At 35.7% G+C, this 13,747-nt stretch overlaps 2 protein-coding genes and 1 pseudogene across 3 annotated transcripts; 1 reads left to right on the top strand and 2 right to left on the bottom strand.

Annotated features, from left to right (window-relative positions):
* The first annotated feature begins 1,205 nt into the window (after positions 1–1,205).
* LOC148207858 (transcription factor VOZ1-like) lies at positions 1,206–4,390 on the top strand. The gene is made up of 5 exons (XM_088118241.1): positions 1,206–1,472; positions 1,838–2,105; positions 2,198–2,347; positions 3,059–3,635; positions 3,815–4,390. The coding sequence occupies exons 2-5, from the start codon at positions 1,881–1,883 to the stop codon at positions 4,324–4,326; spliced, it is 1,464 nt and encodes a 487-aa protein (XP_087974367.1). The 5' UTR covers positions 1,206–1,472; positions 1,838–1,880; the 3' UTR covers positions 4,327–4,390.
* A 412-nt stretch (positions 4,391–4,802) lies between these two features.
* On the bottom strand, positions 4,803–9,370 carry LOC148207859 (acyl-coenzyme A oxidase 3, peroxisomal-like). Its single transcript, XM_088118240.1, has 13 exons — positions 8,793–9,370; positions 8,464–8,581; positions 8,067–8,174; positions 7,785–7,957; positions 7,584–7,683; positions 7,341–7,415; positions 7,086–7,216; positions 6,455–6,590; positions 6,253–6,372; positions 5,927–6,073; positions 5,744–5,848; positions 5,549–5,650; positions 4,803–5,357 (listed from the first exon to the last, which is right to left on the bottom strand). Exons 1-13 carry the CDS (start codon positions 9,245–9,247, stop codon positions 5,079–5,081), a joined length of 2,049 nt encoding a protein of 682 aa, XP_087974366.1. The 5' UTR covers positions 9,248–9,370; the 3' UTR covers positions 4,803–5,078.
* A 2,480-nt stretch (positions 9,371–11,850) lies between these two features.
* LOC148207860 (ras-related protein RABA1f-like) lies at positions 11,851–13,362 on the bottom strand (annotated as a pseudogene). Its single transcript, XR_015787615.1, has 2 exons — positions 12,679–13,362; positions 11,851–12,598 (listed from the first exon to the last, which is right to left on the bottom strand). The product of XR_015787615.1 is annotated as a ras-related protein RABA1f-like (transcript).
* Between the last annotated feature and the right edge of the window lie 385 nt (positions 13,363–13,747).

Here is a 13,747-nt window from a genome sequence, read left to right on the forward strand (position 1 = left end):
GCCAACGGACCAAGAGCTAGCAAAATAGGTTGGCCCAACTGGATTTCATCTTCCTCCGGTCCAAAACATCTCATTTCTTTTTCCAAAATATATTTATACAAAATTTGAGTTGGTACTTGGTAGCTTTTTTTTTTTTTTTTTTTTTTTTTTTAATATGCGTTTTTCAGTACTTTATACCAGCAATGGAAAATATATTAACTTGAAAATAATAATGAATTATTATAAACATTAGTATGATATTATAGATGCCCATTATTACGAAGAACAAGTGAAATAAATGAAAGGAGATTCAAGAGAAATTAAGCCAAAATCTCAACACCTTTCTTCCATTCCTTTTTTATGATATTTTTCTTCTATTCTACTTGAATAGTGCCTTATTTTGTTCTCAACTTATTTATTTATGATATTAGCTTAAATGTTTATTAAGGTAATTATTAACATTTGTTTATTTTATTTTATTTTATTTTTCCTATGTTTTTAATATAACCTTTTTCAACTGACTTTTCTATTATTGTTGGAACTTTAAAATATTTTGACTAGTTACTTTACTTAATATAAATTGTCGACAAAAATAGACAAATAAAATCTTTCCTACGATTTCTTATATCTTTCCTACCCCTACGATGTTAATTGACTTATTTATCCTCACTTAGAAAAATATAGTTTACAATCTTTCTTAGTTTGCCCTCATGTCTCTAATTTGGATTTTATTTTGTTTTTATTTTCTTTTTGGAGAGAGTAATTTGAATTTTTTTTGGAACAAGGAAGGTAAATATTTCTTAGTTTGCTGTTAGTTTGGATTTTATTTTGTTTTTACTTTCTTTTTGGAGAGAGTAATTTGAATTTTGTTTAGAATAATGAAGGTAAATAAAGGGGAGGATTCAAACACTGAATTTTTAGAGAGATAAATATTATTTTCATATAAACTATAATATAAGTTTTTTTTTTACAACAACTGTAATATAAAGTTAAAATGATAATTTATTTAATTTAAAATAATATAATTTTTAGATTTCATAAATCATTGAAACGTTTGATTTTTTAAGCATGTTCTTTTCCTTTTTCAAGTTTAATAATATGCAAAAGTGTGACTTCCTCTAATATTTTAGCCCGAGATATGAATTTATGGGTTAAATAGGTATAATGAAAAAGTGTGGATTTAGTAATTATTGAAAAATAGCCTCGGAATGGACACAATTCCCAAAAGTTATTGCCCTCATCTGGCTCATTCTTCAGAAAAATTGAAAAGAAAAACCGACGAGATGCCGTGTAAGAGAATTAGTTTGAGAAGTAAAATCGTGTCTCCAAGTTCGTCAACATCGAATTGTTGGGAATTAGTCTGACCCTAAAGCTGTGAACGAAGAGCGAAAGAGAAACTGATTTCTTCTCTAAGGAAAAGATTGACCCAGTAATCTATTTCCTTCATCGAAGATTTCCCCTGATTTCGAGCCAAAAATTCTGAAATTTGGCGGGTAATAATTCTATGTTTACCACTGTCTTGTCTTTCGTTTGGGTTTTCGATACTTAAATGGGGCTGAATTTTTCTACCTCTTACTGGGATTCGGTGGCTAAGATTAGGATAAATTGGAAGATTGTATGAAAATATTCAATTTATCAAACTTTTACGCGGAAATTTTTAGTAGAGACCTAGGTCAAGATGAATTAGCTTCTGGGGACATTGTGATCACCCCCATGGTCCGTACAGTGAATACAATTTACTTGTTTTTCTCAACTGTGAGTAAGAGGGAGTAGAACAATATGCAACGGCAATATCAAAACAATATTTGTTTTGAAGACCCTTAATGTCATCTTGTGATTTCTTCTTTTCTTCTTCCAGTTTCTGCTAAAGGTAATCTTGGTGGTGGAAAAGAGAGGGATCAATGCCGAAGGGTTTGAAGAGTAAATGCCAGTCTACTTCTCATCAGATTTTGAAGGAAAAAGCAAAGAACCGAGTTAATGACCTTCAAGGGATATTCACCAGCCTTCAATCTGCAAGGAAGGAGAGTCGCACTTCTGACATTGCTGTTCTTGAGGAGCAAGTGCATCAGATGCTCCGGGAGTGGAATGCTGAGCTCACTGAACCATCACCTGCCTCTTCATTTGTTGTAGGTTCCTTTAATTTTTTGCAAAGGGCGTTTTTCTATTCCATCTGTATATTTTGTTATCTAAATGTTTCTAGTTCTACGCATGTAATTAGGAGGGCAGTCTTGGATCATTCTCGCAAGATCTGGCCCGTCTACTAGAGCAATGTGATGAGCAAGATGATGCAACTAGTACATTGGCTGAACCAAAGGCTGAGCCTGATCTCCATAGTGTTCTTGCCAGCAATCCATCTGATTTTCAGCAGGTAGGCCCTTTTATCTCTCAGTTTTTTCCATACTTTTTGTTGAATGCCATGTTTCATTGGCTAAATCAGATATTTTCTGGTCTCTTCGGTCTAATTTCTCCCTACCCTGATATGTTCTTTCAGTATTGTAATCTATACAATGTATTTCTTAAATCGTTCTTTCTTTATATTGTTTTGCATGCTGGTGGGTGTAGAATCCTTCTTGATCCAATCCAGGAAAATAGTTGTATCTTGTATAATGTTAAGAAGAAACCGAAAAGTGTAGTATAGCCGATTAGAAAAATTGAACACAGCTTCTTGACCATTTAATGAAATTGTATTGACTGCTGCAGATACCTCAATTGTTTAATGTTTCCTATTTTAAGCCATTTGCTTGAAACTAGCTGGTTTCCATTGGGACCCATGTCTACAAACCAGCATCTTCGAGTGTCTGGCTTAGTTGTTATTCGCTCTCCATTTGTGATGCAAGTATCCAACAATTTTACTTGTGAGGTTTGAGGCTTAGAGCTTACATCGAATTTACCAATTTACCATGGTACATATAAGTCTGTTATTTGAGACTTTGAGCATTTGGTTCTGCCATCCCTATAATGTATAATATATGTTGTATTCTAATATGCATGGCAAAAAGGAGCATTGGAATGGTCTTAGTTTTTGAATATTCAGACAATTAAAATAAACATTGAGACGGTTGATGGTTTTGCTATTCAGGAGCTCCAACAGCATAGTTTTCCTGAATTTGAAGAGTTCAAAGTCTCTACTCCTCTTCTACAGAATTATTCACTTTACAAATCAGACACAGACATAGCTACTCAATCTAATTGTCAAGATTTCAAATTATATCAAAACTTTAAGCACAACACAGTGGCAGGTAAGGATGATACGTCTACCTTGGATTGCCATATATTGGATTCACATGAAGAGTTCGACTATGGGGTTCTTATTGGGACGTATGATGCTGGAGACTTTAGCCAGGACACAAAGCCCAGCATTCTCCCAAATATCTCACCCCCACCATCTGCTTTTATGGGGCCAATATGTGCTCTCTGGGACTGTTTCAGACCTGCTGAAGGATCTAAATGGTGTCAGGACTATTGCAGTAGCTGTCATTCTATTCTTGCAATAAATGAAGGCCTTCCAGGAATGACTCCAGTATTGCGCCCTGGGGGCATTGGTTTAAAGGATGGTCCACTGTTTACTGCTCTTCGTGCAAAGACGCAAGCCAAAGAAGTTGGAATACCTATATGTGATGGTGCTGCAACAAGGAAATCTCCATGGAATGCTCCTGGTAAGCTTTTATGTTGCTTATAACTTTTTTCTATTTCCCGGTGTAATTTTTCATTTGTTGTTTTGTTTCTTGTTATTACCCATTTCCATTGCGTATTCTCTTTATTCTGCCAAAGAAAGTTGGATAAATTGGCTCGTGGTCTATGGTTCTATCATAGTGGTTCTTTCCCATTGTTGCAGAGCTTTTTGATATTTCATTACTCAAGGGTGAAACAATCAGGGAATGGCTCTATTTTGACAAGCCTAGACGGGCTTTTGAGAGTGGCAATAGAAAGCAGAGGTCATTGCCGGATTATAAAGGCCGTGGTTGGCATGAATCAAGGAAGCTGGTGATGAAGGAATTCGGTGGACAGAAGAAGTCCTATTACATGGATCCACAGCCATCAAGCTCTCTTGAATGGCATTTGTACGAATATGATATCAGCAATTACGATTCATTTGCATTATATAGGCTGGAACTCAAGCATGCTGATGCAAAGAAGAGTCCGAAGGGGAAACTGATAGCTGATCCTCTGGCTGATCTGCAGAAGAAGATGGGAAGGCTTACTGCAGAGGGGCCTGTTGAGCTTGGACAATCAGTTAAAGGTACAACGAAGGCTAATATTAAGACCGATACTGTAAATATAAACCTCGCTCCGCATCATCAGAACACGCCTTCAACTTCAGTATACAATCCTGGGAAAAATGCATAATGTACTCAGCACACTAACTGATCAACCGATTCTTAAAATGACACACATAGGAGTCTTTCCTGCAGCTGTTTCTTTTTTTCCCTCTCCTTCGCATGATTAGTCAGTTTTAGTCTCAAAGTTGCTGCTTTATGTTGATATATTATTCGACTCATTGTCTGGTGATCCATGGCATTTCAACCCCCTTTTTTTTTATAAGGGGAGATTCTGAATGCTGGTTATTCTAGAGGGGTTCTTTGGAGTTTCATTCAATATGCAGGGGAATACCTGTTTCCAAGTTATAGGAGCGATGTATATGTTTGTGTTTAATAGTCCGAGAGTCTGAATGGTAACTGTAAGTCGCTAAAATTGTATATCAGTCGACATTTCATGCTTTAGCTGTTTGCATTATTTGCACATCAGAAACACTGATAGCATTTTGCATGGCCTGTTTTTTCTGATTCCTTGAATTGTAAACATAATTTACATAAGAATTGATGTGGATGAAAATATTATGCTTTCCCACTCTCCAGTCTCTCTCTTTGCAGCAATGTTGGCCAATACAATGTCTTGCCCTATCTAAATAAGCTAAATTATGAATAATGGAGAGAATAAACTGGTAATGTAAGCCTTATTCAAGGGAAAGTGAGTTGGCTTTAAAAAGTAAAATTACAATTTGCAATGTTTGGAAATCCCCATCTGAATCGGCTGTATATGTAAACCCCCTTACCAAGTGCTCCTAGTTTGAGCAAATGATACAATATGGAGAATGCTTATCATGAACGGCCAACTGCAATGGCGCCTTCCTTTTGCTGCACTGAAGACCAAGAATTGGAATCCACCCAGTTATATGCTATAGGGGCCAGGAAAGCGTCGGGTATGCCGAAGGAGCTGACCAGTGCTAGAGCATGAGGTCGTATTTCGCTGCATAATTTCTTCACTTCCTGCCTTACGGCAGCTACATTTTCTGATGATAAATAACCATACCGGAGGAAGGAAGCATCTTCCTCCAAGCAGATCAAGGCATACATGGATCTCAGAAGACCTAAAACATTCTGTTGGAGAAACCATATATATGTTTATATTAGGCAACTTGATTAACCTCCTGCTAAGTATACACATACCCATCGTAGAAAGTATAAATCGAGAGAGAATTTAACCAGATTCTTGTTTTTGGGTATGAAAAAGCATGCAGATAAATATGCAGTGAAAATGGAGAATGAGTGAAACAATAACTAAATTTTACCTTTATTGTACCGGAAGGTAGACTATCTTCAACGTCGATAAAAGATTGCAATATGGCTCTTTCAGAGAAAGCTCTACCCAAGTCTTCCGCAAGCAGAAAGCTCTAGAACACCAGAAAGGATAACGAAGATTAGAGGGTCGAATAATTAAAGATAAATTCATGGCAAGCCAGTAAATAAGAAGCAAAGAATCTCACCTGAATGAAGGCATATTCTTTGCTATCACCCCGTGCTTCATATTGAGATACTTCAGCGGCTAAACGATTTAATAGATCTCGCTCTCTTAAGCAAAAGGCATCAGTCTGGTGCGGGACAAGTTGCAAAAATAAAAAGTTTTAAAATTTGATTTCACTAATCAGGGAAAATAATGATAATGTTACCTGGAATTGACAGCTCCGAAGGGTAGGACCCGTAAGCTTCGAAGGAATGACAGGGCAAGCCTCATTCATGTGTTCTAATCCCAACCCTTTAAATGGCTTGTTTCTTTTCTTAGCTGCTATGTACTCAGCAAGGAGTGCCTTGCTCACCTGAAATTAGTAACCCAACCTCCTAATCCCACAGGTTTAAGTAGACAACTTGAATAAAATCTTGATGATTTATGTCTGCTGTATCTACAGTCAGTAGAGCTTCAACACTGAACTTTCTGAATATTCTTAATGCTGACATTTTTGTTTGGATTGCAAGTAATGTGATGTAAGCTACTTACCTGCTGCATTAGGACATTATTGTCACCTTCAAAGGTAGACTGAACATCAAATTCACTCTGCAAATGGCCGACTCGATTTTCAGTCTTCAGGCCTTGGCCGCCGCATGCTTCACGACATTCCTTGTACACAAATAATAAAATGTGATATCAATATCCTCTACCTTTTGGATATCCAAAGGCAATAACAAATGCAAATCCTGACCTGAAGTGTTCTCATATTATGCCAGGTAAAGGTTGCCTTAAATGCACTTGAAACAACATGGATTGTTTTGATGGATTCAGGTGTTCTCTTCAAATAGATCCTTTTCAATTCATTTCCAGCAAAAGTCATTGCATATCTGCACAAGTAACATCATTCACATCCTCATGTCAACAAAGCAACTAAGATGCTTGCCTAATTGCAAAATGGTTGCTACCGAGGGGATTAGACCTATACATTCAGGCACTAAATCATGAATACTTTTAACTGCAAAATAGGTAAACTATTCATATGCTAGCAATTTCCTAGAGTCCACCAGTATATAACAGAATCATATTTGGTATTCAAAAAATTAGTAACAACACATTTTCTAACTTCTCTCCAAATGGAATAGAAGCTACAACAAGCACATGAATGTTTCAGTCCATGGTTTCAATGTCTAGTAGATGTTCAAAACATGGAGCATTCACTCCAAGCCCGAGACTGACTATTCAAATCATGTATGGAAAAGATGAAGTCAAGTAAACTTACCCTCCACTAAAACCAAAAGAAGGAAAAAAAAAAAAAGAAACTTAACAGATGTTACGAAGAATAAGATTACAGATACAACAGAACTAGAGTTTTAAAGACTTACGTCTTGGCAAGGAGAGGCAACAATCGCTTTTGGTGGCTAGGGTAGTCTAGTAATTGGATTTCAGGCCCATTTGGTGTAAGTGAGAAGGCTCTCCTTGTTAATGAGTATCTTATAGCAATTGCTAAACCAACCTGGCAACAAAGTGATGTGATATTTATGAGTAAACGGAACGTCTATAAAATCTAGAGGAGTTATATGCAGTTCCAGATCCAACAAAATCGACAAATGAAAGGTTATCCATAAGCAAGTAACAACCTTTGCAGAATAGATTGCAGCAACTGAAATGGTTACACGACCAGATGTCAAAGGTGCCATAAATGCCGCAAACCTCTGAAACAATGTAGTAAAAGAATCATCTACACAGAACTATTTCAACTAATGGTATCAAAATTAAGGTATATTTCTGTCACAAGGGAAAATTACATACATTTATACATATATACATGCACACAAACACATACATATATACATGCACACAAAATAATCAGGAAAATTGACCTTGTCTGGGTCTTCTGTGGCACTCAGATATTTCCCTTCTGGTGATACATCAGCTACTGAATTCAACAAATTCTCTCTTGGGATTCTCAAATTATCAAACCTGAAGCATTTATCAATCTGCTAATTGTAGAACAGAATTTGATTTTTCCAGTAATTGAACAAAACCTATATTATAATCAATCAAAAGTATAAGGTACTTACCAGATCCGACCATTATCAACACCATTCAAACCAAGTTTATGGCCACAATCCGCTATACGTATGTATGGACAGACATTACCATCCGCATCCCTGATCTGGGCTATAAAAGCATGGACACCTTCACGTTTCCCATTTATGTCGAGCTGCGAAAAGACTATAGCATGTGTTGCATGCTAAAGATTAATTGAAGAACATATCAGGAAAGGCGAGGCTGAAACAGAATTTCATTGGCTCACGAGATAACAATGATTGAGAAATTAGAGGCTAAAACATTTCTTTTACCTTGGCTGCCCCGCCAATCCAGTACTTCTGAGCTGACTCACAGGGAGTATTAATAACAAATTCTCCAGAGCTTGAATCATATGTAGTCACCGTTTCAATTCCTCGAACCTAAATTTTTATACATATGAAGTTACTGTTGTTAACTTAAAAGGAGAATTAGAAAACAGAATCATATGTAGTCGCTGTTTCAATTCCTCGAACCAAAATTTTTTTACATATGAAGTTACTGTTGCTAACTTAAAAGGAGAATTAGAAAACAGAATCAGTCACTGCTTCAATTCCTTGAACCTAAATCTTTTTACGTATGAAGTTACTGTTGCTAATTTAAAAGGAGAATTAGAAAACAAAAAAAAACGCCAAGCGACTTAACGTATATTATGGAACAATCTTCACATACATTACTTCCATGACCGAGCTCGGACATTGCGAAGCAACCCTTGATCGCATAATTTTCCGTGTCCCTTAACCATTTGTCATGATGACGCTTTGTGCCAAAGAATTGTATAGCTCCACCCCTGCAAATGAAATACATGAGAAGAAAGAGTTGCAGCAATGAATTTCAATAGAACTATAAATTTTAGCACAAGAGAAAAGGGTAACCAGTATGACATAATTGGACACGAACTGGAATTAGGATTTGACAGAGCATTAAACAAGGATCTTGAGATCTTAGCAAGAATGAAAAACATATTCAGTCCGACTCTGATCACATATATGGCAACGTACCATAGGAAGATATGAACTCCAAGTTTAATAGCTAGAGAGTGATCATAAATCCCAATTGCCTCAAACACGGCAAACTTCCTCCACGCATCTTCAATTCCATTATCAGTAAGCCAGCCTCTAAAAACGCCATTATCCAACAGATACTGAATTCGTTTCATGGTCATCTCCCTCTGCTGCTCCATGGACTGGTTATAATCAGGCGAAACGAAGACTCTGCCAGCGGATTGAACAGGATTGAACAGCTTGCTCTGCACCATCAAGCCGAAGACCCAGTCCCGGTCGGGAAGATTGTGAGCGTCCAAGAGGTTCCGCATCTGTTTGATGTCGAAGGAGAAGCATTCGGACAGCTCTGGCGGGGAGAATTGGAGACATGGATTGGGGGTAAGGGTTGAAGACGATTGATGCTGTAGAAGATGGTTGGAAAGCACCAGGGTTCTCCAGGAAGCGCGGTCCATTACAGAGACAGAAAGAATCGAAAAATGGCGAAAATCAACTAACGTTTGTGTCAATGGTGCTATCGCATTACATTTACAACAGATCAACCATCGAACGCCATTGGGAATGGGGATGCAGGAGAGAGTATGGGCTACGCGCCGGTTCATAAAAGCGGTGGCGAGTGGTGCAGTCACGTGGTCATTCTCATTTGTTTAGAAATTAATCAAAAAGATGGGGCCTACTTGCAAGGTCCAGCCTGCGAGCGCATGGGGTGCGGAGGAGGTACAAAATGGCGTCGTTTCGCAAAAAGGAAAATCGTATTCTTCGGATCCTCGCAGTGGCAGTAGTCAACCAATAAATATATATATATTTGTTTAGTTAATCAGATAAGGTTTTTTTTCTCGACATACGTGTAATAATGAACTCTGCTTCTATTAAATGACGTGGCATCCTATAATTAGAAATTTTTTACAGAAAATTATAAATTTTCAATTACTAGTTACTACTGACGTAAATGCTCTTTCCATTTTTTACATATTTTAATTAATATACTAAATTGTTTTATAGACTCTGCGCCTTTCTTAAATATTGTTGTTATGACAATATGGGTAGGTAGGACTTGGGAGTAGGTTGAAAAAAGCTTTCAAAATTTAATGAGGAAGTAATTTTTTTTAGGAAGTAATTGATGTAAACTTGAGCATACCATGTTTTAATCCAAGTTTTACTCATGGGTAAATATATTATAAATAATATATCTAAGTTTAGATTGTTGATTTAATATATATATATAGCAAAATTATATATGTGTATAAAGCTTTTAAAATTATTTTTTTAATAATTAATTTACATTGGTTAATTTATCTTTATTAAGTGAAAATATTTAAAATCATTTTAAGTAATTATATTTTAAATTAAGTTTGACTCCAAGGTAAATATATTATAAATAATAAATCTAAATTTATGTTATTGATTTTATTTAACAATCAATCTTAAATAATTATAATAAAAGAAATGTGTTTAAAAAAACTAATCACTTTTATCCATTTTATTGTACCAATTTATTACATTTTTATAAGAAAAAATTAAGTATATACATTAATAAATTAATTTATTAAAATAGAATAATTAAGTTAGTACATTATTAGTAAAATTTTAATGTTGTTTTATTAATTACAAATTTAATTTAAATATTTTAACTAATTTAAATTAATTAATTTTAATAAAATTTAATTTGAAAACAATTTATAGAAAAGAAGAGAGGTATGATACAAAATCCATGGACAAACTCATAAATATAAGAGGGTAAAGAAAGCGGTTGTCCATGGAAATAAAGAATATCTGTGAACAAGTTAGAAAATCATCGCTTTTGGTCCTTGAGATTTAAATTTAATTTCTATTTGATCATTAGTTTAAAAAATGACATGTTTTGTCATGAAATTTGAATTTAGTTTTTAATTGGTCATTAAAGATTGAATTTGATCTCTAATTAATTAATGAGTTGAGTTGATTATTAATTGATCTGAAGGGATGAAGTAGCAGTTAATATGTTGACTGAACAACGAGAGATCTCTCAAATGACTAAATACGAATGTTAATGAATCTAGTTGGTTGCCGACAAGCCTTACTAATTTGCATTGTAAATTAGACCTTGTTAACCCTGCATATACAATTTCTTCAATAACCCAATGGATCTCTATAAGGTCAGGGGTGCTGCATATATAATATAGATTAAATTATAAGTTTAGTTTTAGATTTCTAAAACTGAATTCCCCAATTTAAGTAAACTCTATATTATATATTTAAACTTTAAAATTTTGTATCTAATAAATCTTTATAATTTTAATTTCATGTTTAATAGGTCTTTTTGAAAATTTTAAAAGTGTCCACTAAAACTCTAGAACCTTTCAATTTTGTCTGATGTACAGTCTTTGAATTTTTAATTTCATCTCTAATAGGTTTCAGAACTTTAATTGTGACTTTCAATTTTTCAATTTTACGGTTTCATTGAGTCTTTGAAATTTCAATTTTGTGTCAACTAAGTTTCTAATTCATTAGACATTTTTTTAAAAGAACTAATTAGGTACGAAATTAAAAGGTTGGAGTTCTATTAGATACAAAATTAAAATTAGAGACATTTTAAAATTTAAGGGCGATTAAACACAAAATTTAAAATTTAAAAACATATTAAATACTTTTAAATTTGAGGAATCCATTAGATACAAAGCTTACAAATTCATAACTAAAACTTTTGCTTAACCTATAATCTAATAAAGACTAATGTTATTTTGTAAAAAAAAAAGAAAAAAATCTCACCTAATAGAAGAAGGCAAATGCTCCACCAAAAGAGAATGAAATTTAGTACCTATTTTGATAACATTTCCATCTTTTGTATTTAGTACGGGATCAAAATGCCAACATCAACTTAGCAAATAAAATCTACTAATTCTTTTAAAGATTCAAACTCTCATATCCTCGTTAAGGAAAAAAAGAGGTGAGCAATAAAATCATATGTAACAAATGTTTATTTGGGCATTCCGTGACTGATCTCCTGGAACCATAAAAACAAAGGTTGAAAGAAAGAGGAAACACACAGCAGGATGCATGAGATAAATTATATATATGCAATAGGTTTATGATTGAATAATAAATAATGAAAATTGAAAAATATTATATATTGGTACATTTCCATTTCCTCCCATTTTGATTTTGTTGTTCTAAGGATTTGATAAAATTGATATATAGGTACAGCCTACCTAGTAAAAAGAGCACTAGAAGAATTGCACGGGCATGCCACTCCAAGGAACATCAATAAATTTCCCCAACAAGCAAAAAAAAGAAAAAGGAAAGCGCAACGACACAAAAGAAAAGAAAAGAAAAAGTGTGAAATGAAATTTGAGAGAGGCGATGGCGATGGTGGGTGTGGATAGGATTAGTAGTAGTTATGAAGAACAGCAACCGGCCTTCTTGACGGCGGAGACATCGTCCTTGGATCCGATGTCAATGGTGTGTCCCTTGGGGAGGACGGTGGGGTCTTCTCCGATGTCCAGAATCTTCCTGCTCACCACTCGGTAGGTCTGCGTGAGCACTTCCGTGAAGGAATTCTCGACGTTGAAGGATTCCAGCGCCGAGGTTTCCATGAAATACGTCCTCTCCCTCTCCGCAAATGCCTGCGCGTCCTCCGTCGACACCGCCCTCAGGTGCCGCAAGTCCGCCTTGTTCCCCACCAGCATTATCACTATGTTCTGATCCGTGTGCCCCGCAGCTCCTTCAGCCACCTCTCCACGTTCTCGAACGTCACGTGCCGCGTCACGTCGTACACTATCAGCGCCCCCACCGCCCCCCTGTAGTAAGCGCTCGTTATGGCCCTGTACCTGCCAAGTCCCCCAAAAATCCCATCTCAATTTCAAATCCTCAAATTACCAATCCCCAATCCCCCGCGGAATCCCCTTACCTTTCTTGCCCCGCCGTGTCCCAAATCTGGGCCTTCACGATCTTGTCGTCCACGCGAATGCTCCGCGTCGCGAACTCCACGCCGATCGTCGATTTCGTCTCCAGGCTGAATTCGTTTCGGGTGAAACGGGACAGCAGATTCGACTTTCCCACGCCGGAGTCGCCGATCAGGACCACCTTGAACAGGTAATCGTAATCGTCGTCCGCTCTGTACGCGCCCATTATCGATGGAGAATATGGGATCTGGATTATTACAAATTAATATAATCAAAATCAAAATCAAAATGTGAGATCGAGATCCCGACAGTCTCAGGGAGGAGAGAGACACAGGAGAGGCTGCCGGAGAGGAGAGGAGAGACAATTCAAAAACCGTATCCTATTCCTCGTTTTGTTTCTTCTTCTTCTTGCTTTGTGCTTTTTTTTTCTTTTGGTTTTGCTAAAAACATGTCAATTGTTTCTGCCTACCAATCAGATGGATCGTAGGTTCCAAATGTTTGGCTTTTTCAATAATAGTTAACTCAAGTTTTCTTTTTTTTATTCTTATTTTTGGAAAGACCCATTCCTCCTCTTTCTCTCTTTTTCCTTTCCTTTAATATTTCTTTTTTTAATTTCATTTTTCGTTTTTTCCCCACCCCTATACCTAATCCGTAAGTCAATACATTTCCTTTCCATAATAATACAACTGCCAATTCTATAATCTATGTGTCGTGTGTCATTTCTGAACCTTCATCGCCCAATTTGGGCGTAATTTAATATTTCCCCATTCAAATTTATGGCTAAATTAATTGTTAAGAGAATGGTACTTGATTTTCTCTCTATTTAGTTAATGGCTTTGGCCGCATTTCCAACATTAATTAAGATATCTGCACGGTTGAACTAGAATATAAAGAGAAAAATAAAGATTATTTGCACTCCCTCTAATTCTATCATAATTTCAAGATATTATAGATAAGAAGCTACATGTACCCTCCTATCAATAAGAAAAAAGATGTGAACCATTTTTAAAGTTTATATCCATATAATCTATTAGAAGTTTTAATTTTCTCCAAATGTGCATTGAAGTTTTTAAT

This window comes from Momordica charantia, unplaced genomic scaffold (assembly GCF_013281855.1).
Source record: "Momordica charantia cultivar OHB3-1 unplaced genomic scaffold, Mcharantia_2.0 BLBB01000046.1, whole genome shotgun sequence".
In the NCBI taxonomy this organism is placed as follows: Eukaryota; Viridiplantae; Streptophyta; class Magnoliopsida; order Cucurbitales; family Cucurbitaceae; genus Momordica; species Momordica charantia.

What these genes read in the sequence shown, in the direction of transcription:
- LOC148207858 (XM_088118241.1), top strand. Translation starts at nt 1,881, where the DNA reads ATGCCGAAGGGTTTGAAGAGTAAATGCCAGTCTACTTCTCATCAGATT. An exon ending in CACCTGCCTCTTCATTTGTT is followed by an intron (nt 2,106 to 2,197) that starts GTAGGTTCCTTT and finishes GCATGTAATTAG; the next exon opens with GAGGGCAGTCTTGGATCATT. An exon ending in ATCCATCTGATTTTCAGCAG is followed by an intron (nt 2,348 to 3,058) that starts GTAGGCCCTTTT and finishes TTTGCTATTCAG; the next exon opens with GAGCTCCAACAGCATAGTTT.
- LOC148207859 (XM_088118240.1), bottom strand. Translation starts at nt 9,247, where the DNA reads ATGGACCGCGCTTCCTGGAGAACCCTGGTGCTTTCCAACCATCTTCTA. An exon ending in TTGCCTCTCCTTGCCAAGAC is followed by an intron (nt 6,591 to 7,085) that starts GTAAGTCTTTAA and finishes TTACTTGTGCAG; the next exon opens with ATATGCAATGACTTTTGCTG. An exon ending in AAGAATATGCCTTCATTCAG is followed by an intron (nt 5,651 to 5,743) that starts GTGAGATTCTTT and finishes CTGGTGTTCTAG; the next exon opens with AGCTTTCTGCTTGCGGAAGA.